This window comes from Notechis scutatus, chromosome 15 (genome assembly GCF_049901735.1).
Source record: "Notechis scutatus isolate UNSWTSFEM ecotype Mainland chromosome 15, rNotScu1.2, whole genome shotgun sequence".
Classification (NCBI taxonomy): domain Eukaryota; kingdom Metazoa; phylum Chordata; class Lepidosauria; order Squamata; family Elapidae; genus Notechis; species Notechis scutatus.
In genome coordinates this window covers 7723194-7750821 of record NC_142023.1, presented here as the reverse complement: position 1 = coordinate 7750821, position 27628 = coordinate 7723194, and the positions used below count along the sequence as shown (strand labels likewise).

The 27628-nt window shown below is 45.5% G+C and overlaps 1 protein-coding gene and 1 long non-coding RNA gene across 3 annotated transcripts; one reads left to right on the top strand and one right to left on the bottom strand.

Annotated features, from left to right (window-relative positions):
- Positions 1–3461: 3461 nt before the first annotated feature.
- Positions 3462–5982, top strand: LOC148129470 (uncharacterized). The gene is made up of 2 exons (XR_015745409.1): positions 3462–5547; positions 5665–5982. It is a non-coding gene; the product is annotated as an uncharacterized LOC148129470 (long non-coding RNA).
- Positions 5983–7123: 1141 nt separating this feature from the next.
- GPR107 (G protein-coupled receptor 107) lies at positions 7124–26878 on the bottom strand. Of its 2 annotated transcripts, none has more exons than XM_026688764.2 (18): positions 26729–26878; positions 22514–22633; positions 22226–22276; positions 21799–21887; positions 21057–21154; positions 20231–20271; positions 19577–19633; positions 18330–18431; positions 17447–17580; positions 17011–17086; positions 16139–16212; positions 15385–15502; positions 14221–14351; positions 13953–13996; positions 11689–11741; positions 10281–10364; positions 9907–10028; positions 7124–8040 (listed from the first exon to the last, which is right to left on the bottom strand). In XM_026688764.2, exons 1-18 carry the CDS (start codon positions 26855–26857, stop codon positions 7944–7946), a joined length of 1620 nt encoding a protein of 539 aa, XP_026544549.1. In that variant the 5' UTR covers positions 26858–26878; the 3' UTR covers positions 7124–7943. The 2 variants fall into 2 exon arrangements, with proteins under 2 accessions (XP_026544549.1, XP_026544550.1); XM_026688765.2 differs by having other exon boundaries at positions 11689–11738.
- Between the last annotated feature and the right edge of the window lie 750 nt (positions 26879–27628).

Here is a 27628-nt window from a genome sequence, read left to right as displayed (position 1 = left end):
TGAATCTCCAGGCATAGAATTTAGAATTCTGTCCTTCTATCTAAGGGGATAAAGAAGAAGGGAGGGGGTTTCAAACTATTTCCAAAGCGCCTAAATGCAAGACAAGAAACTTGGGTGGAAACTCATCAAGGAGAGAAGAAAACGAATTTCCTGACAAGGAGAACAATTAAGCCAGTGGAAGGGCTTGCCCCCGTCCCAACTGTCGTAAGTACATGCCAGTTGCCAAGCCTCTGAATTTTGATCACGTGACCATGACGACACTACAAAGGGTCCCAAGTCACTTTTCCTAGTGCTGTTCGAATGGTGACTAAATGAACGGCTGTAAGTCAAGGACAACCTATTGTTCACCCTCTGGTTAGATAACAATACTTTTGTCAACTTTGGTTCATTCTGAAGAAAAAAAAACTTAGTTGGCTAATGCCCAAATAGGAGACCACTAGACAATGTATAAAAAAAAGAAAATAGAAGAAAACCCATCCAAATCGTTTCTGTATTGCTGAGAAAACTTCGGAGGCAGATTCCTGAAACCAGGAGGGTTTGGAACTACCTCCCAAAAAATACTTTCCCTCCTCCTCCAATTTTTATCCTTATCCTAGTAATAATCCTAAGAGCTGCCAAGAAACGGGATCCGCTATGGATTTAGCCAAGTTTGTCTCTGTAACCTGGATCAGACTCTGGTTCGGTTCAGGGCAATTGCAACCGACCTGGCTGCGTTCAATTGCAACCCACCTGGCTGCGTTCCCAAGGCCTAACGCCCCTTGCTTTCACTCCGGGAGTGATTTCACGCCAGGGCTTCCCACGACCTCTGAACACGCGTCCAGACGGCCAAAACAGCCTCGAAGGCGATCCTACCAAGCTTGCGCGGGAGAAGCTGAACCGAGGCCGGGTCCCGAGGATGCGAAGGCACGGCCGGGAGCCAAACGAGACACTCTCCTCCTTTTTCTCACAAACTAGCTTTTCCCACCCCCCACTTGGACCTGAGACGACTTTATTCCACCAACCACGGTTGAAACAAGCACCCAGCACTCATCCAGCTGCCCTTCGGGGCGTGGGGGGAGGCTAAAAAAGCCAGCCCTTCCCCCCCACTCCCCTCCTCCCTCCCTTCCCCATTTCCCGTTGATGCGCTTTTGCGCGTCATTCTTCTTGGCAAAGGCGAGGCGAAGACGCGCCGCTCGGATGACGGCGGGAGTGGGGAGCAGAGGCAGGCAGCCTAATTTTGCCTGGAGGAGGGGGGGGGGGCAAAGGAGGCCACGTGGAGCTGGAGACGGGGGGGAGGAGGACCCTAAAGAGCCGATCCGCGCAGGCTCCCACAAGGATAAGGCCCCCTTAGCTCCCACCTCCAACAAAGGGAGAGTCCCGAACCTCCCCAAACGCGCTTTGGCTACTTAGTCACCTTGCGGGCGCCAGTTGCAGAAGCCGATGCGGCGGGATAGGCTCCGGGGAGGTGATGGGGGCGGGCGCCGGGAAGAAGCGAGGGAAGGGAGGGAGGGAAGGACGAGACCCGCCCTCTGCCAGCTCCTTGAAAGGGGCGCGTGGGTGGGTGGGCGAGGCCAGGCTGGCGCTTGGGATCAGATTCCTCCCGAATGAGCCATGGCCAAACGGGCTCCGGGTTCAGGAAGCCTATTGGCAGCATCCTTTTAGTGAACGTGGGGATTCTCAAATCATCCAGGTCATGGTTGCCTCAAAGGTTTTTATTTTTTTTCCAAGAGTTTTTTTGGCTTTTCCAAAAAACACCCGTCACTTCTCATCCCAAGAAGCTTCCTCAGATCATATAAGTAATCCTTCCATTCTTCCCCCAGTCAGAACAGAAGAAGCTTCTTGGACGAGAAGCGTAAGGTCTTCCAGGGAAAACCGAAAGTCCAGTGACCTCTTGAAAAAAGCACCATTGGGACAGCATTCCCCTTGGCACCCTGTTCTTGGATCGCTGCAGCAGGGCTAGGCTCATCCCGGTGGGTTTTTATTTTAAATGAATTTAAATTTATTTTATTTTATTTTAAATGAATAGCGGGTTTAGCGGGTTCTTTCCCTGCCAGGTGTGACTCGAGTATTAGCTCGCTCTCCGCCTGGAGTTACTTAAGAAGGGGAATGAAATCAATAAAAGATATGAAATGTGCAGGGAAGAGAGAGCCTGCTTGGGAAACGCTGCAAGGGGGTTTTCTTGCAAGGGGGTTTTCTTGCAAGGGTTCTTGTAGGAAAGAGACGTCGGTGGCCTTCGTCTCCAGTGGGCCTTGCGTGATGTGAAATGGAGGACGTGAAGGGATAGCAAGAATCCAAATGGAGGGAATCAATGCTTCACCCTTGGGCTGAGTTAACCAGTTCTGGCTTCTCTCTCAGGAGAAGAAGACTATAATGGATGGATTTCTTATCTCCTGATCTCTTGCTTGTAAGGGGCGGATGATACTTTTGCAAGGGCCAGGTTGGCTTGGGAGAACTTGGAAGATGTGGGCAATCCAGAAGCATCACAACTTGGGTGGGTGTGAGTGGAAAGAGTTTTTCCTGCATCAGTTGAAGGATGAAATACTTTTCTCATCTAGATGGCCACCTAACCTCAGCTGATGGCGAAGGGGGTGTGTGGACTTCTTTGTGGGTTCTTCACAACCTCCCTGATGTGGGAGCTATAAAGCTCTTCCAGAGAGGGCAGAGCAACCAATGATCCTCTGGGCAATGACATTAACCCTCTGGAGTGCTGTCCCATCTGCCCCTGTGCAATTGGCAAACCATACAGAGGTGCAGTAAGTTAACATTATCTTGTAAGCAATTGACAAATCAAATCAATCAATAAGGCAGCTAATCATGTCACCGCTAGCATTTCTCATTGTTAATACTAGATATACCCAGTTCACCCAACCGTTCGTTTTATGTTTTAGCATCCAATCCCCTGAACCTATTTCTAAAACTTAAGCCTGCTCTCCAGTTTTGTTTTGTTTTATTCTTGGCGGTTATGCAGTCATCAAACGTACAACGGTTCCTTTCACAGTGTCCATTCGAAGTTACATCAGTGAGAAAAGTGACTTATGACCAAGTTTCACCCTTATGACCACTGCAGCATTCCCCCAAAGCCATGTGATCAAAATTCATAAGCTTGGCAACTAGGTTCGTACTTATAACGGTCGCCGTGTTCCGGGATCCCCTTTTGCAACCTTGTGATCAAGTCAAGGAGGAAGCCAGATTCACCAAACAACTTAGTAACTTAATAGCAGTGATTTACTTAACAAATGTCTCACTTAATATAGTAATTTATAATAATTTAAATTTGGGGGGGTCAATTGCGGTTGTTAACTAATTGTATGCAATTTTAATCAAACCTCCTGAGATCACATCGCATTTCTCTTCTTTCGAATAACCCACAATACCAGAAATAGTTAAGTATTTCTGCCTAGGAAGAAAGAAAAAGGACCCACAGACTTCGCAACCTCCAAGCAAAAGAGGGAATTCAAGTATCAAGAGGCCAAACATGCTTCGTTATGAATTCTTTAATTTATACACCTGTTCCACAGCAGGAAAATCACATTATAGAGAGAGAAATTAAAACCCTCAATTGGTATTAGCCCCATCACAGAAATACTGTTATTTTATATATATATATATATTATTTTTTTTAAAAAAAGGGAAATTATAAAAGGACCAAACCCACCCACCCCGAGATCCTAAATTAAATGTCCTCGTTAAAAAAAACCAAATGTACTTTGAAAAGAAATGGGGAGGTTTTGAGGTCTTAAAAGAGGGTGGTGTGTGTTTACCCTAACCCTCCCTTGGAGTGAAACGGGCAAGAGAGGAAGAGAAACAATAAACCTTTATTCCCAGATGGACCAGGAAGTTTTCCCTAGGACCGAACGGGTCCTTCTTGCTGTTTAATAAGAGTTTTCTTGGATTAAAACTTTTTAAGGTGCGATAACGCAAATCTTCAGGAATGAAGTAGAAAAAATGCATGAAGAACCCACTGGGAGGAAAAATAATAATAATAATAATGCAAAAGAGGCGCTGCATATGAAACCTGCCGTGGGAAGGAAACTTGAAAAATGGGGAGGGAAAAAAAATCTCCATCTTAAAGTCTGACACAAGTGGACTTCAACTCCCAGAATTCCACCCCTCTGGTTGGGGAATCTTGGGAGTCCACCCATTGTAAAACTGCCCCCAAGTTGATTAAAACATGGCTCTGTTCAGGTGTGACTCTCGATCCCATCTCAATAATAAATCAAAACTTTGGCTTGGAAAGTCCTGGAACCCGCCTTGTTCCAGCGAGGAACGGATTAGGAGAGGCCGATGGGTTATAGGTAATAGCAACAGCACTTAGACTTATATACCGCTTTATAGTGCTTTACAGCCCTCTCTTCTTTTTCTGGAATTTTGGATCGCCGATGAAAAAGTCAGAGAGGAAGATTTGACTTCTCCCAGACCCCAAACCAGAGTTTCCCACATCCTGACATCCACGCATCTCACTGAGACTTCCAGGATATTTTGGCCTGTTTCCAAAATGAAGGAATGCCCAAATTGGGGGGGGGGGGGGGAAATACACCCCAAAAAAAACCTCTGGCACCTGTGGGCTGGTCTTGGCAGGGACAGGAAAGTCGCTGGCTTGGTTAGTGATTTCCATCTCAGTTTTGTCCTGCTTGCTTAGGGGGAAAGCAAGAGGGTGGGTGAGTGGGGGAGAGATAGAGCGAGGAGCAATTTCCTTCCCTTAAACCAGGTTGCATCGTGAAAATGCTGCAATGCACCAAACCTCTTTTGCAGGCACGTTCTCCCCGGGAAGGTTGGTGATATTGCGGAATGGAAGGGCTGAGAGGGAGCAAATAGGCAACTTTTTTGGGGGGGGGAGGAGAGGAAAGGGGTGTCAGGTACAAGAGCCGGAGAACAATTACTATTTAGAGGTTCCCAGAGGCCCGCTGGAAGGACGGGTGGACATTTATTCAAAGGCTAAGCGGGAGTTTTACCTCCTCGGGGCAAACCATTTGGGGGCTGCTCGGCCTGCAAAGACATTCCCCCCAATTCCCCCCAAAAAAAAATAATAATATTGTCACTAATGGAGGGCTAACAGGTTGTCTGAAACCCACTTCGGTGCACCCAGTGCAAAAGGAACTGGGACTTTGGCCGTGCAGGTAATACCGCCAAGATCCAGTTCAAAATCCAGACCAAGGCGCATGATTCCCTTCAGCTTTTAACAACGCACATTTTGTGGCATAATTACGTCCTATACAAGGTATGCATTCTAGACACTTCTCGGGGTGTGCTACGTGAGCCAGCGAGCCAGGGAGGGCGCCTTGCAGATTTACAGTTACGCAAAAGAGAAGGCTGCCGCCTGAAATTTATTCCCGACTGTTGTGGTTGTTTGAGGAGTCTATTAGTCCCCCACAGACGACGTTACCAGGTGCCAGTTCCAGCCACAGCCCAAGAGAGAAACAAGAACTAGGGGAAGGATCAGCAGTGGAGAGTAATAAGAAGAGTTAGCCGTAGATCTGAAGGAGGAGAAAAGTTAGCTGTAGAGCTTAGCAAGAAAATTTAGCTATAGAGCTTAACAAGAACATTTAGCTATAGAGCTTAACAAGAGGAGTTAGCTATAGAGCTTAACAAAGGAAAGGCTTAGAAGAAGACTCAGCCATAGAGTTTAACAAGGAGAAGGCTCAGCTATAGGGCTTAGAAGACTCAGTCATAGAGTTTAACAAGGAGAAGGCTTAGCTATAGAGCTTAAGAACTAAAAGCCACATGATTTAACAAGTTAGCTATAGCGCTTAACAAAAGAGGATTAGCTATAGTGCTTAAGGAGAATGGTTAGCTATAAAATGGAACAAGAAACATTAGCCATAGTGGTTTAGCTATAGAGCTTAACAAGAAAATTTAACAATAGAATTTAACACAGAGAAAGGATTAGCAGTAGACCTTAATGTGTTGAGCAATAGAGCTTAACTTGGAACAAAAGCTTAACAAGAAAGGTTAGCAATAAATCTTAAATAATATCCTTCCCCATGGCTAGATCCTAGATCTCTGGGATAGATACACAGTCAGCAGTAGATTCACTCAGTTGCTGGGATCAGAAAAGATCCAACTCAGGTCTACCTTCTTGCTAAGAGCTGTAAAACCACCCTGCTTTCCAGCCAACATTCATCTCCGCTAGAAAGTAAAATGGCTCTCTTAAGCTTGGGGTAGCTCCTCCTCATCTTCTGTGACCTCCAAGCAGTTGCAACCTCACAGCAATATCTAGGTTTGGAGAACCAACCATCCAAAATCTCCACTGTGGGCTGTTGGAACCATCAACTGAAGCGCCCCCTCACCACAAAAAAAGAGAACACAACACACCTTCAGATTTTGCCATCTTGAGCAGCTCTGCTTAATTTATCAGAAGACACGGCCAGGGGACTTCCCAAATGCCTTATGGCTGACAGTTCGGTTCACACAGCAAACCAAGAGAGAAGGCATTCGGTTTGGGCTTAACCATGACGGCTTTTAAACCATGATTTGTGTGGGGGGGTTTCTCGTGCATTTTCCAAGACTGGGAATTGAGAGTCCAAAATATGCAACAGTTTTACAGAGCATAAAGACAGGAATTTCAGAGATTGGTAAATTATGCAACTCTTGTTTTAAGAGTTTTATAATGCCATTTTCTTCCCACGGATTACAAACCCTTCCCTGCTTTGTAACAAAGAGAAATGGAAAGAAATAATAATAATAATAATAATTTACTATTTAAACTTTTGCGCTCTTGCCTACATTCCCCGCCAAACGAGTGAAGGTGTTCACCCGGGCTGCGGAAATGGACAGAAGCAGCAATTTCAAAAATTAAACCAGCTTCTGATTCGGCGGGATGAGAACCGGAATGGCTCCCTCGCCCTCTGCTCCAATCAAAGCTGAAAGAAGCCAAAAGAAAAAGAAAATAAAAAAAGATAGAAAAACCCAAGGGAAAAAGGATCCAACGCAGCACGGAGCACCCAAGCCAGCCACCAAAAGGACACACACACAAGCTTTCCAGTCACTTCCCAAGCAGTTCACCCTATTTTTACAGTTTGGAAAGCGGAGCGGATCGCTACCCTCCTATGTGCACCTCTCTTGATCGCGTTTCAAAGTCGCCACCTCCCCATCCGGAAATCCAGCGGAGCTCATGTTCCGAATAACACACGTGAGAGATTTGGGGTGGGGGGTGGGGAGAGGGAGGGACACAGAGAGGGAGGGGGAATGGGGATGGAGACAGAGAGGAGAGGAGGAAGAGGAAGGGAGAGGGAGGAGGAGGGAGGAGGAAAGAGGGAGAGGTTGGAGACAGAGGAGAGGAGGAAGAGGGAGAGAGAGGGAGAAGGAAAGAGGGAGAGGATGGAGACAGAGAGGAAAGAGAGGAGGAAGAGGGGGAGAGAGAGACAGGGAGAGGGAGGGAGAGGAGAAAGAGGGGAGGAGAGAGGGAGAGGACGGAGACTGAAATGCAGAGAGGAGGATGCAGTGGGAAGGAGGAGAGGGAGGGAGACAGGGACATGGAGTGGGAGGGAGAGAGGGAGAAGGATGGAGACTGAAATGGAGAGAGGGAAGGAGGGAGAGGGAGGGAAGGAGAAGGAAAGAAAGGGAGGAGGAAAGAGAGAAGGGGGAGTAAAAAAAATAAAAAGAAAGCCGCCACCACTATCTGTCCTTCAACCCCTTTCTCTTAGGCACCAGAAGAAAAGCCCAATCCTTAAGACAGAGGAACAAAAACCGTGTTTTAGATTCTCTTTTTTCCTGGCTGTATTTTTATCCTTCTCTCCACCCACCACCGCCCAAGCCCAACGTGTGTGTGTGTGTTTTTCCTCTTTTTACACTGAGAAGGTCGTCTCTTTGCTTCTGTGCCATCGAGGGAAGGAAGCCAAGGATCAATAAATTACAGTTCTCTGGAAAAAGTGCTGCTTTGTCCTAAGTGGGGTGTGGAGAAGAAGAGAGGTGTGTGCTGAGGAGGAAAGGAGAGGAGGAGGAGGAGGAGGAGGAGGCCAAGTCCATCACGCTGCACTTTCTCTCTCGCCGTGGGGCTCCGCTGAGCCGTTGGCTGTTTTCTTGACTTTCTTCATACCCTCCATCACGCCCGAGGTGGTCACCCTGGGAAGGACAAAAAAATAAAAATAAAAAAGGGTTTTATTTACTCAGGGACAAGGGGGATATTTCCGCCATGCTGTCCAGCAGAGCCTGGGGGACGGAAGCTGCCTGCACAGAGATCAGTTCAGGCCTTAGCAGCGGTGTGTGAGCTGTGGCTGCAGGCTGCATGGCGGGAGGGGAGGAAGCGGTGGCGCTTGATCAAGGAGAAGGAAAAGAGATGATGAAGAGAGAATAGAACAACACAGAGTTGGGAGGGACCTTGGAGGTCTTCTAGTCCAACCCCCTGCTCAAGCCGGATATAACCATTTCAGACAAATGGCTGTCCAGCCTCTTCTGGAAAACTTCCAGTGTTGGGAGTATTCACAACTTCTGCAGGGAAGCCATTCCACTGATTGATTTTTTTCACAGTCAGGAAATTTCTCTTGAGTTCTAGGTCGCTTCTCTTCTTGCTTAATTTCCATCCGTTGCTTCTTTTTCCTGCCCTCAGGCGCTTTGGAGAATAGCTTGACTCCCTCTTCTTTGGGGCAGCCCCTGAGAGGTTGTAACACTGCTATCGTGTCTCCCCTAGTCCTTCTTTTCATTAAACTAAAAATACCCAATTCCAGCAACCGTCCTTCGTATGTTTTATCCTCCAGTCCCCTAATCGTCTTTGCTGCTCCTCTCTGCACTCTTTCCAGAGTCTCAACATCTTTTTTACATTCATGGCAACCCAAACTGTTTGCCGTGAACCAAGGTGTTCAAACCAGGGTATGATTACGTCTGCAGTCTGGCATTTTCGATCAGGAAGTCCCCTTTGGCTAAGTTTTCAGCATCACATCATGAGGCTTAACCTCTTCAGCGCCTTCTTGCTCCCTTCCTCATCAGCAATTCAGCTCTGCTGCCACAAAATTCACATCTCCTTGGTCGTAAAGCATCCAAAGGTGGGCTCAAAGGAGAACCACCATCCCAAATAAAATAATACCAATAAAATAATGCCAGGGGTGCCAGCTGATTTTGACAGAGAGCTTGTTCGTGAATGTGACACTCTTTATTTTTTCTCTCTTCCTTGCCTACTTCCGTAATATTTAGCCTCAGGATCCTTCGTCATCTTCGTAGCTCTTCCCTGGATTCTCTTGGACATCTCCAAGAAAAGTCTGCGCAGATATTTCTCGGGGTTGGCTGTTTCATTTGGCTTCCTGCCCTGAACAGGAGACTGGGCTGCCTCAACCCTCATTTGCAACTCTGATATAAATGATCAGTTGTTTTGTGTGTCTGCCAAAACGGTTTTTTTTTTAAAAATGTAGCCTGCAGCATTTTAAGGCGGTGCGCATATTCAAAGGGGGGAAATATGCCACTCAGATCCTTTAAATGTAAATAAAACCCTCAGACAAACTGCATTATGAGCTCCCAATGATTATCCTTGTGGTGTAGTTGCTTTTTAAGATCACTTTTTTTTTCCCAGTTTCTGGGGAAAAGGAACGGTGAGTCCTATGGAGGAATCCTTGAATTTCCAGCTTCCTTTTTAAGAGCTTGAGGGTTTTATTCTCCCAACAGACAAATTCATAGCACCCAGTTTACCTCTATTTTAAAAATGATTTAAAATCCCTGGAGGTTTTGCAAAAATAGACTGGACAACCACTTGACTGGAATGGTGTAAGATCTCCTGATTTGAGCAGGGGGGTGAACTAAAAGACCTCCCAAGTTTCTCCCAATTCTGCAATTCTGTTGATCATCCAGCGTTATCAGGCATGGTATGGACTGACCCCTACTTTGCCCAGGTCATACCTCCCAGGCCCAGGCTCCTTGGGCTCCGACCGCCCCAGGATAGGTGCGGCCAAACTAATTTATTACTGCAGATAGGGAAGGCTATCCCAGAGGGCTGTGACTTACACAGATTCCATGTCCAAACTATCGTCTTCCTGAGAAAGCTGCAGATAAGGGTTGTCGGAGGCCGGCCTGAACTTATAGCCAGTGAGGACAAAGAAGACCAGGGTTGCCATTTCGTGCAGCAGCTGCAACAACAGAGAGACAGAGACAGAGACAGAGGGAAAGAGAGAGAGAGAGAGAGAGAGACGATCGTTAAGTCCCCGTTTTCGGTGCCGTTTTTATTAAACGATCACGAAATGAATTGCCGTTAAAAAAAATTTTTTTTGACCTGTTTTGCAAAGAGGGTGGGGTCAAAAGCTATTAATTGTTGCAATAGATCCACCGTAGCTAAATGTCTACGGAGGCTAAAAGGGATATAGGAGGAAGGGGCCACCTACCTGGTAAAGCCACTTCCACTGGAATGGAACTGCAATCTTGATGAGGATGGCGATGATGCGGGTGAAGTAAATGTAACAGACGATCTGGAGGGTGGGGGGGAATAGTTAGTTAGTTCCAGAAGAGGAGATATGTCCTCAGACAGTGGCACAGGACAGAACAGACTCTGGTTCCCACCAGAGAATGCAAGTCGACCTAGAACTATCCTGTCCCAAAACTTCCAGGTCCATTGGTGGTCAGGTGGGTCCATCTCAAATTCCACCTGTTGAGAAGTAAGGCCTTGGGCCTTCTTCCATCATCCCTCACCCTTCTTCCTCGGGAAGTGAAAGGACGCTTCTCGCCGGGCCAAACGGAAGGGAAGATGCCACCCACCCACCCCGTCAACTTCTGCAGGAGGACCGCTTTTGGGAAGGTCCCTTCTTCAACCTGGGGCTCCCTCAACCTTACCAACTTTCAGATAGGTGGACTTCAAAGAAGATTTTCTTGTTTGAAGTCGTGTCGAAACAGGAGTGAGTGGAGTGGAGAATAGACAATAGAAAGTAGAGCAGTATTGACTAGAATAGAAAATAGAGTAGAATAGAGGATAGACTAGAGAATAGAATATAGTAGAGAATAATAGAGAATAGAATAGCATATAGAATAGAATAGAAATAGAGGCAATAAAGAGTAGAGTAGAATAGAGAATAGAGAGAAGAGTAGTATAGAAAAGAATAGAAAATAGAATAGAGAGAATAGGATAGAAATAGAAGTAGAATAGAATAGAATAGAATAGAATAGAATAGAATAGAATAGAAATAGAGACAATAAAGAGTAGAGAATAGAGAGAGAGAAGAGTAGAATAGAAAAGAATAGAAAATAGAATAGAGAGAATAGAGAAATAGAAGTAGAATAGAATAGAATAGAATAGAATAGAATAGAATAGAATAGAATAGAATAGAAAGAACAGAAAATAGAGAGTAGAGTAGAACAGTCCAACCATCTGAAAGTTATCAAGCCTACAAAACATTGCTTCAATCAATCAGGAGACCCCAATTCTAGAGCTGCTTCCTTTTTAGGGGGGGCAGGAAGCAAATATGGGGATCGTTGTAAGCATTAAGGCATGAGCCTCCTGCAGCATCTGGATAGGCAACCTGAAAGGGCTACATGCCATTTCAGGATATAGTAGAGGAGAGCTAGATTAGGATGAGGGGTCTCCTCAACGGGGCTGGGGAATGACGGCTGCGGAATTCTGGGAGTTGAAGTCCACAGGCTTGACAGTGGCCAAGGTTGGACACCCTTCATTTAAAACCATCATCCCCTGGGGAGGAAATGATGGTTTCCATTTAAAGAAGGAATCTGGGTTGCTCCAAAAAAGGGGGATACCACCCCCCTCCACCTCCTATCCCACGCTCCCCCCCCATAACTCCTTACCATGACATAATAGTGTCTGAAGAGCTTCAATTTTGCTAAGTTAATGGCAGCTGCTGGAAAAAAATACACAAATAAGGGGAATCAAGAGGCAGACGAGGATTGCCTGCATTGTTATCCAATGGGCACTGGAGCAAGGCGAGGCAGCAAAAACTTTGCACCCTATGCGCTCAGGGCTGGTGGCCTTAGCTGCCTCGCTTTACCTGGCATCTCGGTTTGAAATTCAAGGCTTTGTTGTGCATCTATAAATAACCTTGGTTTCTCTCCCAGGTCTCGGAGAGCTGGAAGAATGGATTTTGGCTCACGTTTGCCTATTTTTTTTCCTCCTGAGAAATCCACACCTGGATAGTTTCAAGGGCGAAGGTGGCGGAGTCTCTAGGACTCGGCTGGGTGACAAGAGAGGCAGCCAACATCTCTTAGCCATCAAGGTCAAGAAAGCAACCAGAAAAAGCGAAGGAAGTCCAGCTGGCCCCTTGAAGAAGCACCTTTGGGACAACCACGACTTGGGAAGGCTGAGAATATCCACGGTGTCAGGGCTCTGGCAGTTACCCCCATTTAAATCATGAGTCTCGAGCCCAACTTCCAAAACTTAAAAGATTTATTAGGAGTAAACATGCCAGCATTGCCTAGGTGTAGCCGACTCTGAGACACATCATTCATTGTCACCCTGGACCCTGGTTTTCCCCTCACCCCTTGGGTGTTTAATTCATATTCTCCAATGGGACACATCCATAGCTCAGAGTCATCAATCATACCCTCCAGTTAGAATTTTGCACGGCAGAAACTTCAGTCACCTAGAAACTATCTTTGAAAAACATTTATGGAATGCAAGCTGCCCACTGCTTCCCCCCCCCACCCTTCCTTTCTGTTGGCAAAAGACCTAAAAAGACCTTAGAAATATTTTATGAGTTGACACACGGACAACTAGCCTGCACAGCATCTCCTCAAAGCAAGGGAAGGTTGGAAAAATGGAACGATTTCTCTGAGGTTGGGCTTCCCTTGCTCAAATCCTCAGAAAGGGACGTGCTAACTTTCCCCCAGTTTTGAAGACCATCACTCGGTCAGTCGTCAACCCCCTACAACAGGTAGTCCTCGACTTACGGCCACAATCAAGAGCAACACTTCCGTTGTTAAGTCAGAAAGCTGCTTGAGGCGTTGTGCCCCACTAGATGGCCCTTTGGCCATGGTTGTTAAGCGGATCGGGCTTCCCCATTGGCTTGACAGATGGTCGCAAAAAGGGAACATGGGATCCCCAGGGACACTGCAACAGTCATAAGTACATGCCAGATGCCTGTTGAATGGGGAATGCGGCAACGGTTGTGTGAAAAACAGCCATTCACTTCAGTGCCGTTGTAGCTTCAGTCACTAAACAAATGGTTGTAACTCAAGGACTACCTGAATGCCTGGGTGTTTCTAGGAACAGAGCAACCGGCTCTGTGAAGCTGCCTGTAAGAGTCTTAATTACCTGCAATTAATATAGAGTGATGATTATAGCCAAGGCATCTGGAGAATCAGGGAGTGGAGAAAACGGTCTTATCCCTCCCCAGCTGAAGCTTAATTGAAATCAAAATAGGATTTAGATTTCAGTGAGATGGCCACTAAGATGGCACTGGACGGCTGTTTCAAAAGAAAGATCAACCAGCTGAAGGATGTTGGTCTTAGTCATTAAAAGGGAGGGAGGGAGGAAGGGAGAAGGGAAGGAAGGAAGGAAGGAAGGAAGGAAGGAAGGAAGGAAGGAAGGAAGGAAGGAAGGAAGGAAGGAAGGAAGGAAGGAAGGAAGGAAGGAAGGAAAGGAAAGGAAGGAATGAAGATGAAAGAAAGGAAGGAAGGAAAGGAAAGGAAAGGGAGGGAGGGAGGGAGAAGGAAGGAGGAAGGAGAAGTGAAGAGGAAAGAAGGAAGGAGAAGTGAAAAGAAGGAAAGAGGAAGGGAAGAAAAAAAAGGAAGGAAAAAGAGGGAGGGACAGAAGGAAGGAAAGGTGAAGTGAATACCTGCTAATTTTGGGGGTGTCTTGGAGCCTAAATCAATAAAGCAATTCAAATATTTGGGTCCTTGCAAGAGGCCTTGGCTCACTCAAGATGACGAGGGATCCCTTACAGAGCCAAGAAAGTAACTCATGGATAGGGAGTGGCTCCAATAAATTGGGGGTGAAAAAACCCAGTTCACCGATACTGGTAGGAAAGGAGTTGCTTGGAACCTCCGGCTGCAGAAATCTGGCGGAACCTCGACAATACCTGAAACAGCCCCCAATTGGGGGATCAATCACTTGCCTTTCCCATCGGTGGCAGAAGCTTCCTGTAAGTGTCGGATCAACCTAGGAGAGAGAACGACCAGCGAATTAAATGGTAGATCCCTGGGCGGGATCCTTCGAGCCCACTGAGGCCTAGAAAAGATGGTGGATCTACGTAGAAGCCCCCCGCCGCCGCCTCTTTGGGGTTTAATCGAGATGGGGCATAAATAAATGTATCTCGCTGAGGGAAGTTGGCCGGGTTTTTTAGCTCTTCCCCAAAGCAGTGGCCTTAGTTCCTGCAAACTCACCATACCACGGGGAACAGGATGGCCCCGCAGCAAAGGAGATCCACCAAGAACAGGATCTCTCGCCACAGCCCGTATTCCGTGGTGCCTTCTTCTGTGGATTCCATGATGATGAAGGCCACGTTTGCCAAGACCTGGGAAAGGGGGAAACGGGGCGAATCTGACAACTGATTGTAGACAAAAGGCCGGAAGCAACATTGGGTAGGTCTAGGGCTGTTTCATAGATGAGACTTGAAATCACTTTATCCCAGGACAAAATCCTCCGTGGATACACTTTGTCTAACACACACACACACACACTTTGGATTTACAACCATAATTGGAACTGGAACATCCATCGCTAAGGGATTCAGTAGTTAAACGAGTTTAACGCCTTGCTGAGCGACGGAGGTTTTGGGCTCGGGGGCGGTCATTCAGTCAAGGGCCATCTATATTTCCTGCCTTCCCAGTCACGGGTCCTCCGGGGAGCTGGCTGCACAGTATGAGTTGCAGAAGAGAATAGGCAACCCTGCAACCAACGTCATGCACAAATTGGGACGCTGCTGTGATGACCCAGGGTGGGATACAAACTAAACACAGTCACAAAAAACAGGTGAAGCCCCTTTTATTCCTTCACTTTGATTCCAAGCTCCAAATATCCTTGACTGGAGACAAAAAAACTCCCACACAAGCAGTTACAAGAAGGAGGAAATGCCGTTTGAATTATAAAGAGTAAAAAACCAACACAAACCAGGCAAGATAAGGGCTTGAAGACGTCCACAGATAACAGAACACACACTGGGAAGGACGCCAAACTCAGAGAGGAACAATAAACTAGAGATATTTCCACGCTTTGTTTCCAGCACTGGCCCGTATGCATGTCCATCCTCTTATCCAGTTGTCACAGCTGCAGCCCATGAAGAGGATCAAGGCCCTCTCCTCCCCAGTAGACCACTTCTCTCCCTTATCCTCTCCTCCCTGCATGCCCTAGGATGGAGAGGGGATGGGCCTGGGTTCTCCCCTGACTGCCCAGCTGGCCTCTGCCCTTCCCCAGCCTCCTCCACAACCTCCGGAGCCACATTTCCACCCCCTATCGGCTGTTCCTCCTCTCCCTCAGAGTCAGTCTCCACCAGAGGCATGACACCTGTTTACAACAAACCCAGCCGAGAACTTCCTGGCCCGTCTCACCTGCAACGGGATGACAATCATGAAAATCTTCTTGTCCTTATCGGAGAGGATGTGCTTAATAAAAGCCCAGCCTGTGCCAATGAGAGCTATGGTGATGAACAGCAGGGCTCCTTTTAACCTGGTTAAAAACACAACAGACACAAACGGCGACAGGTTGACTGACGCATCCGGCAATTCCCAAGCAGCCCTCAAGCAAAAACAGTTCAAAAAGGACAAGAGATAACACTCCGGTGACAATCATCTCCTAAAAGCAGAGCACATGGCTCAAATGCAAAATAATAACAATAAATCATATTTTAAAGGAATCTTAGGTACTATTCTGGGGGCAGGAACGGTGGCACAATGCTTTGCAACTCCAGGTTTGGAAATCCTGATTTTTAAACATTTATAAGAGAGCTAAAAATACAGGGAGAAGTCCAAAGCTTCCTGGGTGACTTTTACCAGTTGTTCTTTCTCTCTTGGCCCAGCCTACCTTCAAGGATTGTTGTGAAAGAACCAGGAGGAGAGAGAGCAGAAATGCCAATCTAATGACAGATACAAATCTAACTTCACAACAGATGTCCACAAGGCTGCCTCTCCAACTGATAACAATCTCATAAGTTTCTGGTAACCTTCATGCTGAAATCTCATCAAAGACGAAACCATTTTAAAACTGCAACACGGTTTGTCTTGCCACATGCCATCTAAGATATCACAGCTGCCATTAACCCATACTAGATTGGTTTAAATCTACAACCAAACTCCAGAGACTTACAGGTGTGTGATATAATAGACCACAGCCCAGCCCTCGATGGGGTAGCCCTGTGTGGAGATATAGTGGTAATCGATCTGGGGGCAAAAAAAAATAGAGAGAGAGAGCAGGAGTAAGTGCAAAGGTTGATATACAGCCATTAAACTTTTTAAGTATTCCTATCAAGTTTTGTTACAATAGCCTTCCATTCTAATAAGATTCTAAAAAGAAGAAACAAATTAACATGTAAATAAAATCCAATACAAATAAAGCTTCGATTTGGCTGACAATTGGGTAAAAAGGGGGTGTCTGTTAAATCCAAAGGTCCACTAAATCCAAATGTCTGCTAAATCCAAATGTCCGCTAAATCCAAATGTATGCTGTTAAGTGTCATTTGTGTAAACTGACCAAAGGATATAAAAATGTTAAGTATGTAATTATACAAATGATGTTAATGGTCCAGACTGTTTAATTAAATTTGGATTACTGTTTGGGAGGGAAGAGGGTGAATTCTGAAGCAAAATGTTGCTTCTTCCACTCAAAATCTACGGAATGGAAGTCAGAATAATCCAGGTTTTAGTGTAAAACATACTGCGGCTAAGTAAAGCAACTGGAACGAAGTAAGGCAAGACAGCCAAGTAATCTGCAGATGTTTTACAGCAATTCCTGGAAGTCAGTCCGGCTGATTGTCAGAGGTGAAAGAGATGACAGTCCAAATCATTGGCAAGTTAAGCACTATCTGTAGAAAAACAGTCTTGTTTGGCCTCAATCTCTGGAACAGGCAAACTCTTCAGAGGGCTGGACTGGCGGACATCCAAAGTCCCTTCCAGCCCAATGATTATAAACGATTCTTTCTCCCTGCGGCACAGGAACAAGGGAATCCAGGAGCAACTTACCGCATGGAAGACTAAAGAAAGGGATTTGGTGAAAGGAAGCAAAGCCATTAACCAATGGATCTTAAAAACGTCAGCCCTGCAAGACAAAACGGGACACCTGAAAAGTCAATAAACGTGTTTAGGTATTACAACCATTGCAGTATTTTCATGGTCACGTGATCAAAATTCAGGCTTTACGACTGCCTTGCTTTGCAAAGGAAATCTGATCTCCCTTGTTTCTCCTACAGCGAGAGGAGTATCTGCCTGGGAATCTTCGGCTGCGATTCCTAAGAGAGATTGACCGATGGGCTCCAAGTGAAGCTTTCTTTGAAAATCCCCCTTGGGGAAACCGGTTCACACAGATTGACCGAACAACACGGTTGGAAGGGACACCTTGGAGGTCATCTTGTCCAACCCTCCCCACCCCCGCCCAAGCAGGAGATCCTACATGTTTTACCTGAGCTTCCGAAGGGTGTGGACCCACACGACCCCGGCCACAAAGAAGAAAAACGCCATGGAAATGTAGAGTTTGGGAAGCGGGATTTCTCCGGCGGAGAGGTAGCTGTTTGGATTATGCTCGGTGATGGCAATCTGCAAGCAGAACAGGGGTCACCAGAAAGCTGGAAGCTGTTTGAAGGTCAAAGGGGAGAAGACGACAAGCATCTTATGGAACCCTGGCTGGGAGGCTGCTTCAGGTAAGGATCCATTCCTCCAAGGACAGGAAAATGCCCTTCTCCGAGCAGCAGGCTGGAACTCTACGGTCCTTTTTCAAGAAGATATCGTAGAAGAATAGAGCTGGGTGGGACCTCGGAGGTCTTCTAGTCCAACCCCCTGCTCAAGCAGGAGACCCTAGGCCATCCTGGACAAATGGCTGCTTTTCAGTTTGTGTCTCTCATCTGCTTCTGTATCTTCTGGACCTTGGGGACCGTTTCCCTCCCACGCAATTCGCAGCCAATTTGCTCCTTGGTAGAAACACTGAGGTTGTGTGAACGGGTTAGGGTTAATGCAAGTCAACGAGATTTCTCTGTCTCACAATCCTGCTTGGTTTCATTTTAATTCTTCTTTTTTTTTTTAATTTAAGACCCTTATTTATCGTTCTGATGTTTTGTAAGACGTTTTATATAATGTCTGTCAGCCATCAACGGATGGATGGAATAAGAGACAGACAGACAGACAGACATATATATGGATAGACAGACAGACAAATGAAATGAGAGATATAGATGCAAATAGATAGACAGACTTTTGATAAGGAGTTTCATCTGGGAACAATGAAACGCCCACGAGTAATTCAATTCCTGACCCTTGGAAGGAAAAGAGAAAGAAGAAAAGCAACTTACGTCCAAGCTGAAGGGGACTTGTTCAATCTGCACGTTTCCCAGTATGCACTTGTGGAAATAAAGACTATAAAGTCCTTCTTGTTCTTTTGAATTGATGCTGAACTGAAAAGCACACCGAAAGAAGAAGGGATGACTTTGGCCAGATTTTGCACAGATTGCGAATTAAGGTGCTTTATTGGCTATGTTTTTTTTTTTACTGTTTTTCTTTGTTGCAGGTTTCACTACAAATTACTTTACCAGATAACTTTGGGGTGGCTGTGCACAGCAATATATACAATTTATATATTCATTCATTCATTCACTTTCTACAGCCACCCGACTCAATCAAGTGACTCTGGGTGGCTTTAGAAATTACATACCCAATAAATATCCAGGATGGCATTCTGCTGATATTATTTACCTCTCAAATATTTTCATCTATTCTATTGCAAAGCTGTCTCCATTCTGCTTTCAAAGCAAAATGAGAGGAATTCTGGATGCGCCTGGATAGCGTAGTTGATCTCTATTCATTATTTCATTGGTGACATTTTTTTTTTATAAGGCTCAGCAAACACCACTGAAAAACGTTTCAGCTGTAATATTTCGTTTAACTGAAAAAAACTATCTTGCCCTCCTGGTGTCTTCGCAACTGCCACAAAGGCAGATGAACGCAACCAATAAAATCCCTCTACAATAAACGCACAGCAACACAAAACAAATACAGTTAGTAACAACCTGTGTTACTAGCTTAACAGTGGCAGGGATTCCTTAACAACAACAAAAGTCAGAAAAAGGAATCAGTCCAGTGGGAGCCTCAACTTACAACCGTCATGGCATAAGACAGAAATTCCGGGCTCCATTAACGGTCGTAAGCGAAGGACCATCCGAACAGCAAAATAAAAGGCAAAAAGAAACAGGAATCCAACAACTTATATGAGCAGAGCCAAATAACGGAAGAACAGGATTTAAGAGACAAGTCAGGGAATCTTTTGGCTGGCAGGAAGCCGATGTTGTTTTTCAACCTGCAAACAGGCAGGGCCAAATTTAAAAATTTATTTCATTTTCCTCTTTGAGGAAATGGTAGGCAGTTCAGCCCCCTTGCATGAGTGGATGGCCATGGCGAATAGGCAACAATACAAATCTAATAAACTAATAAAAAATGTGCACGCACACACACAAAACACAACACACACACACCCTGGCCATTTCAAACCAAGCCAAGGCCTGCTCAGGTTTCATAAGGAATGGTAAGGACAAAAAGCACCTACCTGGAATGAAAAACTATTGTTCCCGCTTTGCATTGGGTGTGTTCTCACAGCAGGCACCTGGTGGACAAAATATATATATATTTATATATGAAGTTTTGTGGCTATGCCAAATCAGATCGGAAGCAACAGGTATAAATTCTGGTCACCCATATTATAAAAAAAGGTGTTGAGGTTCTGGAAAGAGTGCAGAAAAGAAGAACAAAGATGATTAAAGGACCAGAGGCTAAAACCTACGAAGAATGGGTCGCAGGAGTTGGGTACGTCTAGTTTCATGAAAAGAAGGACTAGGGGGTGACATGATAGCAATCTTCCAATATTTGAGGGGCTGCCCCGAAGAAGAGGGAGTCAAGCTATTCTCCAAAGCACCAGAACACGGATAGATAACCTAGTTTAATCCTTGGTGACTCCCCGACAATAAACTGCCAGAGATTGGGGTTGGTAAGAGGCAGGCAATGAAGTAAAAAAAAAAAAAAGCTTTCAAAAGCTTTCTTCAAACTGATGACAGCCTCCATGTCAGTGTTGCTCCAGGCTGGCAGCCTGAAGACGCGTGGACTTCAAACTCCCAGAATTCCCCAGCCAGCAGGCTGAGCATCGCACGCAACAGGATGGAGAAAGAACATTAGCTCTTCCGTTGAGAATCGAGCTGCTGCTTACCTGGACTTCCGTCGTGTTGTCCTTAGGCACCTGCTTTGGTTCTAAAAGGTGAAGACAAGCAAAATCAGAACACGATTCGAACAAGGGAGGGCGGGAAATGGGTACTTTAGATCATCCAACTGGCCTGTATGCAGAAGGACACATCTACATGACCTTCAGACTTAATTACAGGTAGCCCTCGAATGGCAACAGTTCCTTTCGTGGCTGAAGTTGTACATGTCTCACTGCGTTGTACTGCATATACACCACGTCCCTCAACTTGTCTGGGTACCCTAAAAGTACTTTTTTTCAGGAGGCAACTGGACTTTCTTGTTTTTTCCTTCTTCAGCTCTGACAGGATAGTGGGGAATGGAAGGATTTATATTCCTTGCAGACAGAACTGGTCTTTTGCATCCTTTTAAAGGGTTGTTGAAGGACTTGGGAGATTTACCTAGGTCCTCAGGGTCACCTGAGTAGTGCTCCTGAGTCCTGTAGTCTGCAATTTTTTTTCCCTCTGGAAATCCATTCCTACTCCCACACCATTCAAAAAGCACCTTTGGGACAACTATGACCTGGATGACTGAGAAACTCTACAGATCGGGTGTCTGGATGTTTTATCCTTGGGGTGGAAAACCTTCTGCCTTAGTGTATTTTGGGGTTTAAAGTGTGTACGTCTATTGTGTTGGTTGAATCAATATTGTGATCCTTCAGGACAATGACGGAGAATCAACCACAGACAGCTCTATACCAGCACTGGGTGAATTCTTGGCTTCTCTTAATTATTTCTTATATAAGAATTCTTAAATTTCATGTCGCAAAGGAAGTGCCATGTTGGGAAAGAACTTACCAGATTTCTCGGTAATTCCTGGAGGACCAGTTGCTTGGGATTCGCTGAAGATAATGTCAGGCAACTGTGGAGTTTTGTTTTCGAACTTGACTTTGACCCTGCAGGCGAGAAAGGACAAAGTTTGAGTTGAATGCTGATTGAGAGGCCAAAACAAAAGAACAAAAGAACAAGAGCATCGGATGACCCCAATGTCACAGAGTCATTTCTTCCAATTTAGTTTGCGTCTACATGCACCAAAATGAGACGTTGACTTATTGATCTTTTTGTTTTAATTACACTCCTTAAATAGATTCAATTCGTCCAGGAGAACAAACGACTCTGGCATGCTTTAATTCTCAAATTAACTTGAGCAATCTTTCAAAATCTTTCCTTTTAGGCATCTCATTAAAATGACTGGGATATTCTCTATCCTCAGATAGAGAGAAAGAAACAGAGACAGAGAGAGAGATGAAATAGAGAGAAGAAATAGAGAGATGAGATAGAGATAGATGAGATATAGTTATTAGATATAGAGATAGATAGATGAAATAGATAGATAGATAGATAGATAGATAGATAGATAGATAAGATAGATAGTTTTTAAAAGACGACTTTAAGCTGTCTTGGCTGCATTGCTTTTGAGGCTCAGCAAACATTAAAAACAGAGCTTTCTACATGTTTCTCAACCTTGGCAACTTTAAAGATGTGTAGATTGCAACTCCCAGTATTCCCCAGCCATCCCCAGTTCCCCAAGATTCCTTACAGCTTCTCTGAGAAATCCAGGAGCAGAATGATGGCCAAGACTTCATGGCTTGGCTTTTGATTCAAGATGCAGTAATCCACTTTTTCGTTCTGTCAAAAAAAACAAAAGAAAAAAGAAAAAAAAAGGCGGTGTGGGGGGGGAAGCAAAGAGATACTTATAGGATGAGGATGAACCCCTTTAATTAAACAGCATCCAAACGGCTTTTAAAGTCAGCTGGTCTCGGTACGATCCTCGACTTATAACCACTACCTTGTAACTAATGTGTGGCCCTCTGTTGTGCCTGGAAAAGGTAACGAATCACAAGGCAACCGAGAACAAGTTTTAGTTTGCGTGACAACTAGATTTGACAATATTTGTCCAAAATGCACGGCATTACCCAATTCAAAGAGTTTCAGAGCAGCTGAATATCCAGGTAGGACTTTCTTACCAGGTAAGTGGGAAATCCATCGTTCTGTGTTCGATCTAAGCTGAAGCCCACCTGAAAAAAACATATATATATTTTTAACGAAGGGTTAATATTCGAGGCTGCCTGCAGGTTTTGAAAAAAGCGACAGATGCAAGGATAGAACTGATTTAAAATCCGACGTGCCAAGGAAGCAGGCCTATTTCTTCTGAAGACCAGCCACTCTTGGGGGGAGTGAGTTCAAATGTGAATGTCCTCCTTCTACACTCAACCACAGTTGCGTGACGGACGTCGGGCCAAAAAGGGACTTACCTGAATGTCTTTGTCACTCTCCCCCACGGATTGGACCGAGAGGCTGTTGACGGTGACTCTCATGAACCCATTCCGGAAGAAGCCAAATGTGTTGAGGTGGACTTTCTGCCTCAGATCATCCTGGAGCAGAGGAAACGGAATTTCTGTTTATAGGGGGCCATAGATGGAAGCGGGTGTCAGCAAAACAGCCCCATTGAATGTTTGGAGTCCTTGGTGGTCCCTGAGCTTGGAGGTTTCCTTGCCGACGTTTCATTACCAAGCTGGGTAACATCATCAGGGCTAGAAGGAAGGAGGGCTTGATGATATTACCTATTTGGGTAATGCAATGTCTGCATGAAAACCACCAGGCTCAGAGACCACCAAGAACCTCCCACAGTAACCTCCTCCTCCTCTCCTTTTCCTCCTCCTCCTCCTCTTCTTCCTCCTCCTCTTTTTCTCCTTCTCCCCCCCTTCCCTTTCTTCTTCTTTGTGGAACTATGGGAAGCCTATGAAGCAGTAGCTAATTGCCAAATGCAGGTAGTTCTCTAGTTATGGCCAGTCGCTTAGTGACAATTCAGAATTACAAATGGACCTTCCCAGGGTTTACTTACAACCCAGATTTGAACTTCTGACAGCTGCCCCCACCCCCTCCCCGATCACATGATTATATTTTGGGCGACTGGCAACTGGCCCACATTTACGGTAGCATTCAAAGCCAAATAAACACTCGTGCCTTTATTGTCCTGGGTGCAATGTCAGTTGGTTTTTTGCTTGTTTGTTTTGAGAAGATCACGAAAGATGGAGGTTACGGTACGCAGGGGAGAGAAACAAAAAAAGGGTTCCTAATCACGGTTGAAAGTCACTGGCTTGGCTGCCCTCTAACCATCTGTGTTATAATTAGACTCACTAATCACCTACTCGTACAATGACACAAATCTCCTAAGATCTGCCAGGAGGATGAGACCCCTGATGAGCCTCCATCTGGCAGGGTTTGGAGAACGTGGTCCCTCACCAGAGACGCATTCCACAAAGTCGAAATTCTGGTGGGGCTTCCAAGTGATCTGATTACGGAGAAGAGAGACCACAGAGACAGAGCTACGACAATCCTCCACTCATCTTTATGAGTGCCAACGCTAGTTGAACACCCAGAACGACCTGAATGGCCTCAAGGTTGCCTTCCAGAGTCCTTCAAACACAATGTCCACGTAAGGGAGATCCTCAAAAGACGTGCCTGTTGCAACTCGGAACAATTGTTAACAAACTGTTTTAAGTCGAGCACTACTGGTATTGTAGGAAATGAGCAGGGTGAACTGGACAGTGGAGTTAAATGTGTCATCAGTTTGGAGTCGCTGCACAAGAGACCCAAGGATCCGGACGGCTATGAATCCCGTTGACCTTTATCTAGCGCCAATTTAGCCCTGACCGTTAGTTGATTAAATTGTAGTATCTAGGTTGCAACAATAATGTTGCTTTGAAGCCAAAAAAATGTTCCTGGTTAATTTGCACCTGACAATTAACTGTAATACGAAGAGGCGCTGAATGGCTGTCCTGATTCAGCAGGAATCTTTTTCGCTTATGACTGCAGTTATGTCAGGCTGCAAGAACCAAGGAGGACATGTAGAATGATTTCTGAGCGTTTTCCTTCATTCGTTCCTCACCTCCAGGCAAAAATCTTGCCAAACTAAAGCAAGTATTTGCGTCACTATAAATACACTCTCTAAGAATTGCTAGGGGGGAGCTGTCTGAACTCTCTTCCTCCCAACCAAGCCATCTAAGTTTGTCTGACGCTTGGGCCTTCTGAAAGGCAGCCCCTCCTTCCTCCTGGGAATCCAGACTAAGCTCCCCACGGAATATATATATTCCTAACTATCCGAAGTGCAATCGGATTCTCTTCATATTTATTCACAAAGGTCTGTGATGAAGATGCTGAGGAAGCAACACGGAGTAAATTAGGTGCAGTACTGCTTCGGCAGTAGAACATGGGAACAACCTTAGGAAGCGGGAGGAGGAAAATGATCAAATAAATTAGGGAATAATCAGATAAAAGAAGGAATAGCCCAGAGCTGCATAACAGGCAGAGAAAGAAATTCAGAAAGGAATCTCCTTAGCTTTTCAGGCTGAAAAAGAGATGGTGGGAGATTTGTACTTTCAGACTTGCAAGATTCTATTAATATAGCTTTTGAGAACCGTCAGAGAAGAGGGAATAGCCCAGAGCTGCATAAAGGACAAAGAAAGAAACTCAGAAAGGGATCTCCCTAACAGACTGTAAAAGAGACAATGGGAGATTTGTACTTTCAGACCTGCAAGATTTTGTTAAGGTAGCTTTAGAATAAATTAGAATTAGTTGCTCTGCTTGCATTTTCCATCAGGTTTATCTAGGAAGGCTGACAGCTTTCTAGGGCATTCATAAGATCTTTCTGGCAGACCAATTCTCACAACGTACGGAACAAAATCAACTTTTATATTCCTATCAAAACCAAGAATCATTGCAAAATTAGAGTACAAGATATCTGCAAAATTCCAACTTTTTTTTTTTTTTAGTTTACTGCCAAAAGAAGTAGTAGTAGTTGGTTTGGTTCAGCAAAGGAACATTTCACAATACTGTCAACTCATCACAATAAAATATGGTGACACACCAACATATTTCCTCCCACCCCACCCCCCACCCCCCCAGCAACAATATCAAATGCTGAAGTGATATATTACGAGATTAAGAGTTCTAGCTGATGTTAACTGGATGTTCTGAACAAAAAAATTTAAAGAGAATAAATTGTATTTTCAATTGCAATGTTAAGCCTCAGTAGCTGAAAAGAAAGCTATATTGTAAGCACGGTCACTGGTGCATTAAAATAAACCACCTTAATACGGTGCTTACTGTTCTTTCAGGAAATGAGATATATTTTCTGAGAATTGCAGTTATGAAGGCAACTTGTATCCGAGGATAAAGGAAAGCCATTGCCTAGTTAAACTTCTTACAATTCGAAGATTTCAAAAACAGTTCAACATGAAACAACCTAGTAGTAACAGATCAAAATAGTAACAGATCAACGTCATTCCGAGCTAGAAATTTTAAAAACCCACTTAAAATTAAGCAGTGTCACAAATATACACAAATGTGAGTGGTGCGGTGCGCTTAGAGGTGGAGCTCTCGGTTCACAATCAGGAGGCTGTGAGTTCGATCCGAGGTAGAGGCAGATATTTCTCTGGGCACAATGAGAATACATCTGCTGAATATAACTCTGCATCAGCGACAGGAAAGGCATCTGGCCAGTCAACTCTTGGCTCTATTCAGTTGCCCAGACTCCACCCCGACGCAAGGGATTACAGGGTCGTTGAAGGAGGAGGATGGTGACAGATATAGATAAAATGTAGCATGAACAAGCAAAAGGATCATCCTGAATATTTCCACTTATGCATTTGCCACCACTTGTAGAGTCTTGCTAGACATTTTACTCGAAAGACACTCCAAGTAGTAATTTTAAGACATGACGCCTTCCGTGGACCCGTGCCAAAAAAGCTGACTTTTAAAGAATGCGTTTAAAGCGGGCCGATTCAACACGTGCAGGTTGAACAGGGATCCAAGATGAGGATGATGGGTCTAGGATGTACCAGCCTAAAGAGATGGGGCCTGGGGTAGTGAGAGTGGAGGGTAATAGCCTTAAGAGATCCCAGGCTGGGGATGATGGGGGTGTTGGGGGGGTACAACAGTCTTAAAGGAATCCAGCCAAGAGCGATGGGACTGGGGTGCAAAACCGCTAAAGGATTCCAAGCTGGAGATGATGGGACTGGAAGGTACCATCCTGAAGGAACTCAGCTGGGGAGGATGGTTGTTGGGATACAAGTGTCCTAAAAAGGAACCTAGCGAAGTACGATGGGACTGAATGGATTCCAGGCTGGGGATGATGGCTTTTAGGGGAGGAAAGTGCTAAAGCAACCCAGCCAGGGATGATGGGACTGTGGTGTACCAGCCTCATGGTACTCAGCTGGGGATGATGGGGACGGGGTGTAAGAAGGGGCTGGGGATGATGGTGTTTGGGGTAGAAAACTCCTAAAGCAACCCAGCCAAGGACGATGGTTCTGGGGTGTACCAGCCTAATGGGGTTCCAGGCTGGGGATGATGGGGCTGCAGGAACGGGGAGTATCTGAGGGCTGGAGGCTCCGGGTGGGGCGGGGATAAGGCCCTCCGCGTGTCTCGGCGCCTGCCCGTCCGCCCCGTCCGCCTCCTCGGCCGCCTACCCTGAGGGTGAGATGGTGGAGCCGGGCCTGCGCGGGGCCCCCGGAGAGCAGCCCGGCCAGGAAGGCCAGGAGGAGCCGGCAGGGGAAACCGGAACCGCCGCCGCCGCCGCCGCTCCCTCCCGACGCCATCTTCACTCCAGCAACAACATCGCCCCGCCCGCCCTCTTCCGGGGTTAAAGGTCACCGGCCGCCCCCCCTCTCTGGCGGCGCCGGCAGGAGCGTCGCGGGACTTCCGGTGAGGGGAAAGCGAAAGCGGGCGGACCATAGAGAGGCCGGGAGAGAGAAGGGTGACGTCTCAACTAGCGGCCGCTGCTTTCTTCGCGCATGGAGGGAAGGCGGGTGTCTCAAAGGGCGCCCTCTGCTGTCTCCCAAGGGTGCTGCACCCTGTCACACCGCATCCTGAAGCCACATTTCATTGGTTATGAGTGTTTTTATCTATCTAATCTATCTTATCTATCTATCATCTGTATCTATCTAATCAGTCTAATTTATCTATCTCATCTATCATCTATCCACATACACACACTGCTGTAAGTATATACATGCACACTACATTTATATATTCAACTTTATGCATATATATCAAGTACACAGTATGTGTATATATGTGAACATACACTCATATATTTTATATAACTTCATACACACACACACAGAGTCCTATATATTGTTCTATGTTCTAAATATACAGTATATTTATATTTACTCACACAAACTTAATATATATACATACATATACACACACACACACACACACACATGTATCAGCAGTCAAATGTATATAGCCAACTTGTATTTGTGTTTGGTTTTTTTTGTATATGTTTGTGTGTATGCATGGTGTGTGTGTACTTGATATTCTTACTTATCTTCCCCACAAGCATAACATAAACCACCACGATA

Coding starts and splice junctions, on each gene's coding strand:
- GPR107 (XM_026688764.2), bottom strand. CDS start 26,857: ATGGCGTCGGGAGGGAGCGGCGGCGGCGGCGGCGGTTCCGGTTTCCCC. Junction 18,432..19,576: donor ACAATAGTTTTTCATTCCAG/GTAGGTGCTTTT, acceptor TGTGCTTTTCAG/TTCAGCATCAATTCAAAAGA. Junction 11,742..13,952: donor TTCTGCCACCGATGGGAAAG/GCAAGTGATTGA, acceptor ATTTTTTTCCAG/CAGCTGCCATTAACTTAGCA.